The sequence below is a fragment of the Aplysia californica genome, unplaced genomic scaffold (assembly GCF_000002075.1).
Source record: "Aplysia californica isolate F4 #8 unplaced genomic scaffold, AplCal3.0 scaffold00006, whole genome shotgun sequence".
Lineage (NCBI taxonomy): Eukaryota > Metazoa > Mollusca > Gastropoda > Aplysiida > Aplysiidae > Aplysia > Aplysia californica.
In genome coordinates this window covers 80,590-85,144 of record NW_004797276.1, presented here as the reverse complement: position 1 = coordinate 85,144, position 4,555 = coordinate 80,590, and the positions used below count along the sequence as shown (strand labels likewise).

Below are 4,555 nucleotides of genomic sequence, written 5' to 3'. Positions count from 1 at the left end.
ACAGACGGAAATTTGAAGGGACAATACCAAGACTGAATCAAAAAGATTTTATTAGATTAGGTTCTTGGAAGTCACCAGCTGGCTCAGGTCCCATGTTGCCATGTGCATTTTTGCCTGCATCGTTCCAGAAATGCAATGCAAACATCGATGTACCGTGCCTTTTGCAACGAAGAAGCCGAATTATAGCTCTAATCTCTCTCTCTCTCTCTCTCTCTCTCTCTCTCTCTCTCTCTCTCTCTCTCTCTCTCTCTCTCTCTCTCTCTCTCTCTCTCTCTTTATTTATTTTTTTAAAAACCAATTTTGTGTAAGGTTTACCATCTTAGTTTTGAATTAGTAAAGTGGTTGCACTCATTTTTTATTCCATTATAATTTTACACCCAGATCATGAATCCCCAGAACTACCAAAAAGCTCTTTACAGTATTGAAAAGACTATTAGAGAGATATTTAGATATGGCCATTTTCCTGTTTATTCTGTATCATTCCTCCTAGCTTTGATGCAAACACCTCCATATAGCAGGTTTTCTTCACTCATAGATGAGAGAAGACGAGGTCTTGGTTAAACAGAAGGAGAATTATTTTGTTTTCGTTTGTTTATACCATCTTCATTAATTTCGTTAAAACAATAATTGTTTAATTAAGAAAATGGCACAAACATATCTTTGTCATATCAAGCCGAGGCTCCTTTGAGCTTTTTATCAACCATAGACAAGAAAATATTTCTATACCTTGAACTTGCGTAGAGGTACAAAAACATGTTTACGCAAGAATTGATGCCTCCCACAAAGTAAACAACACCGAAAAGGGTCCAGTGGATGTTATGGTACCGACGATTCACAGCAAGCTCTTCAATAAACCGTCGAGCGTACACCATTGCCACCTGAGGCAAGGTGCAAAAAATAAAAACAATAGCAACCAACGTCACCAGTTTCACAGCACGTCTTTCTTTCCCACACAGTGTTGAACTTTTACTTGTACCCGCATGTCTGCTTTCACTCTCAGGACGAACATTGTAATGTGACTGTTCCTCTGTTGTGCCATCTCTTTTTGAAGTTGGCAGGATCTTAGAAGGGGCGACAATGTGTTGAGTGCTATTACTTGCTCCAGCGTTCCTTTTCGTATTGGCTTTGCTTCGAAAGTTTGACGTTGATCTTAACCCTAACATCATAACGTAGGCACACATGATGACCGTCAGGTGGGATACAGTGGGTATGATGATGCCGTTAACGGTATTACTGACTACTTCCACCTCTTTACGGATGTCGGAGAACCAGAGCACAAGTTTTGTCCCATTCACTTCAGAGGCTGGAGCCCACCCGAGCCCGTGTGTAGCGTAGACAGGGAGGTAGCAGCTCACGATGAACGCGTAGATGAACGAGATGATCTTGATGGCTCTCGCAAGTGTGATGGTACCTATGGGCAGTAAAATAAATAGATATAAACAGAACTAAAAGTGATGTGTTTGACTTTCTCTAAAACCGGTGAAGGTGTCAAGAGGGCACTGTATTTTGTAGGTACCTTTTCTTTGAAATACCTCAGTTGCTTCCCTTTGTCTGTTCTCTTTCCCTTCAACAAATGCCAGCCTACGTATCGATGTTTTTCTAGTCTCTTTTCTCAATCTTAAATTCAAACTAATAAATAGTTACAAGGTGGCTTGCCGTCTCCAGAATATAAGACATTTTTGTATTCTAGAAAAGACAGTTTACGGAATTGTTCCCAACCCCGTCTGAGTTCTATGGATTCACGACAATCAATAGATATTTAATACAAAGATGTGACGTATCCAAAATTCTCAGATAGCTGAGATGAAAAATTTAATGAACTGACAAGTCAATGGAGTTATTAGGAAATCACGTTTGTCCTCAGTCAGAGTTGGTTTTAAAGGTGTTTAGGAATAAAAAGAATTATTTGAATGTTTTGTCTTTTTCATCCAAAGCACGTATTACAGAGCCACCACAGAAGAACGAGTTGGTCACTTATGGAATGAGCTACTAAAATTTATTAGCCTGTCATACGAAGAGATGTTCATGTTGATTTGCTATTGAGGAATCGACCTTTTAGAAAAGAGACCAGCCACGACAGTATATTCAAAATCAGAATAATTTTGCTGTTTTCTTCAATATCAATCTAAACTAGTCAGCCAACCTTTAAAATGTAGAGGAATGATCACACAGAGACATCGCTCAAGAGAGATGAAGACTGTCGTTAGCATGGAGATGTCCAGAAACATTGCACGAGGCCAAGCAAAACCCACGTACATCACAGCAATCCAGTCGACCATCTGGAAAAACCAGCACAGGGAAATATTTTGAACGACCCCCCCCCCCCCCCCCCCCCTTTTATGCTGTTTACAATATTTTTGTCTGAAACGAGGAACCTTCAAAATAAAAACTAATCTTATTTAGAAATCATAGTAAACAAACTACCACATCATCCCTTCGCAAGACGGCTCTTGTGGTCTAGAGGCACAGTGTTCACTTTTCATCCAAAAGGTCCATTATTCCAAAGCAAGACTGTCTGTATTAGTGTCGACTTTTGTGGCAGTCTAAGCCATAAGCTCTTTGTTGTCTTGCTAAAAGCACACGACCAGTTCGTTTAATAGATATAAAACCTTTCCCCCGTCTCTTTCTCTCTCTCTCTCCCCCCCCCCCCTCTCTCTCTCTCTCTCTCTCTCTCTCTCTCTCTCTCTCTCTCTCTCTCTCTCTCTCTCTCTCTCTCTCATATATATATATATACATAAAATGTTCTCCTTTCACCTTATTTGGGTTATCTAGCCATGTTCTGTCTTCGGCTTTAATACCCACTACCTCCATCCCTCCAACCCCTGGCTGGCCAATCTAGGACGTCTCTCCGTTGCTCCTCTTTCTACTGCTACCCCTGGCTCCTTCTTACTCTTGTCTTTCATCCACACACTGAACTTAGGGTTGGTAAGATCAAACACCTAGTCGACTCGGGAAAGAGCGAAAATTCTCGAAGGTTCTGTGGGCATCTTGCGCACATTTAAGATCCCTCGTTGGTTTTTGATTCGATAAAAGTAGGGTTTAACCGCCTCGGCAAAAAATTAAAATAAATGCCTACCAAAACTGAAAATACTCTAAGCGGTATAAAAACATACAGAGTGCCTTCGAAATCGGAATGTGGCTGCACGAAGACAAGGGGCACTACCAAGTAGAAAAAACGGTCACGTACGTAAAAATCAGTTGCACCGCAGGCTGAAGAACTATGCTTTCTAGATCTAGCAGGAAAATGCAAAGAAGTAGATTCCCCGGGGGGGGGGGGGGGGGTTGAGCATTAGGAACTGATTTTGCTGAGTAAAAGTAAGCCTAAACTGCTGCTACTGAATTTGATTCTAATATTAGCCCCGCGCCACTTCAACTCAGATAAACAATTAGTTTGAGGTTATTTTGTGGAGATGAATGTAAATGTAAAATGGAATTTGAAGCGCAAGCCACCAATAACACTTTTTGCTGTGCCTATTTAAAAAATATACAAAGTTAAGGGATGTCTTGATAGACCCCCATGCGTGTCTCTTGTAACCTCTGGCTTTTCAGTCTATCATGAAAACTAAATTCTTTCAGATTTCAATGACACCGTCAAAGAAGTAAACTCATTTTAAAGGGTGGGAGCACACCCTAAAAGTCCGGATTCGGCTCAAAAGTATAGATTTTGAGTTGTAGGCATTTTTATCTTCTTCAGAATGTATTACAACTATTTCATCGCATCAGAACCCCCTAAAGCCTTATTTCTTCCCATACCTGCCATGCTTGTCACCACCATTTCCTCATAAAAGTAATCTTTTATTTTTCTTTATCGCCAGTTTTCTCAAAACACGTTTTGTTTTTCTATAAACTTTTTTGTTTAACCACCAACTTTTACCCAATCTTAATGAAATTTTCACAGAATGAAGAAAAGACGTAATACTAAAAATGAATGTGTTGAATGTTGGATATGTGGAATAGATTTTTGTTGATGGAATCTGGAGTGTGGATTTTCACGATTTTTTTGGTGGAAAATTGAATACTACTTCAGAAAAAAATTCAATGAAAATTTTATAATTCGTTTAGGAAAATTTCAACAAACAAACTGGCAGATCTAATGTTTGCTAACATGTATGCAAAACAACAATCTATTTCCATGAAAACAAAAGTGCGGCTTTCATTACGTAAGGCATGTCAATAACATCCAATATGACCGCCGTAGCCTAGGAAACGAAATTGAAAAAAAAAATCAAATTTGATTGCGGATTTTGAGACTCCTTACTATGCTTGTTATGTGTGAAATCTGGTAAAAATTTGATCCACTAATAAGTAAGATAGCCTTAAGGTGTAGCCCCCCACCCTTAAAGGAAACGATCATGATCATGTGTAGTCCTGTAAAGAGAACATTAGGTTATGAACCAACGGTATAATAATATGCATGCATAACATTCAAAAGAAATCAACACATAATCTTGGCCGCCCCTCTTTTTGTCGCTTCCGGCTAAAAAGCTTTTTCTTTTTCTTTGTCTGTCTGTCTGTCTGTCTGTCTGTCTGTCTGTCTGTCTGTCTGTCTGTCTGT

General features: G+C 39.5%; 1 protein-coding gene across 1 annotated transcript in view; it reads right to left on the bottom strand.

Annotated features, from left to right (window-relative positions):
* Nucleotides 1-668: 668 nt before the first annotated feature.
* The window catches only part of LOC106011473 (alpha-1A adrenergic receptor-like), an 18,692-nt gene continuing 14,805 nt past the window's right edge, over nt 669-4,555 (bottom strand). Inside the window, exons 3-4 of the mRNA XM_013081315.1 lie at nt 2,144-2,279; nt 669-1,411 (exon numbers count right to left, since the gene is read on the bottom strand). Coding sequence (XP_012936769.1) covers nt 669-1,411; nt 2,144-2,279 — 879 coding nt within the window. The remainder of the gene's footprint in view (nt 1,412-2,143; nt 2,280-4,555) is intronic.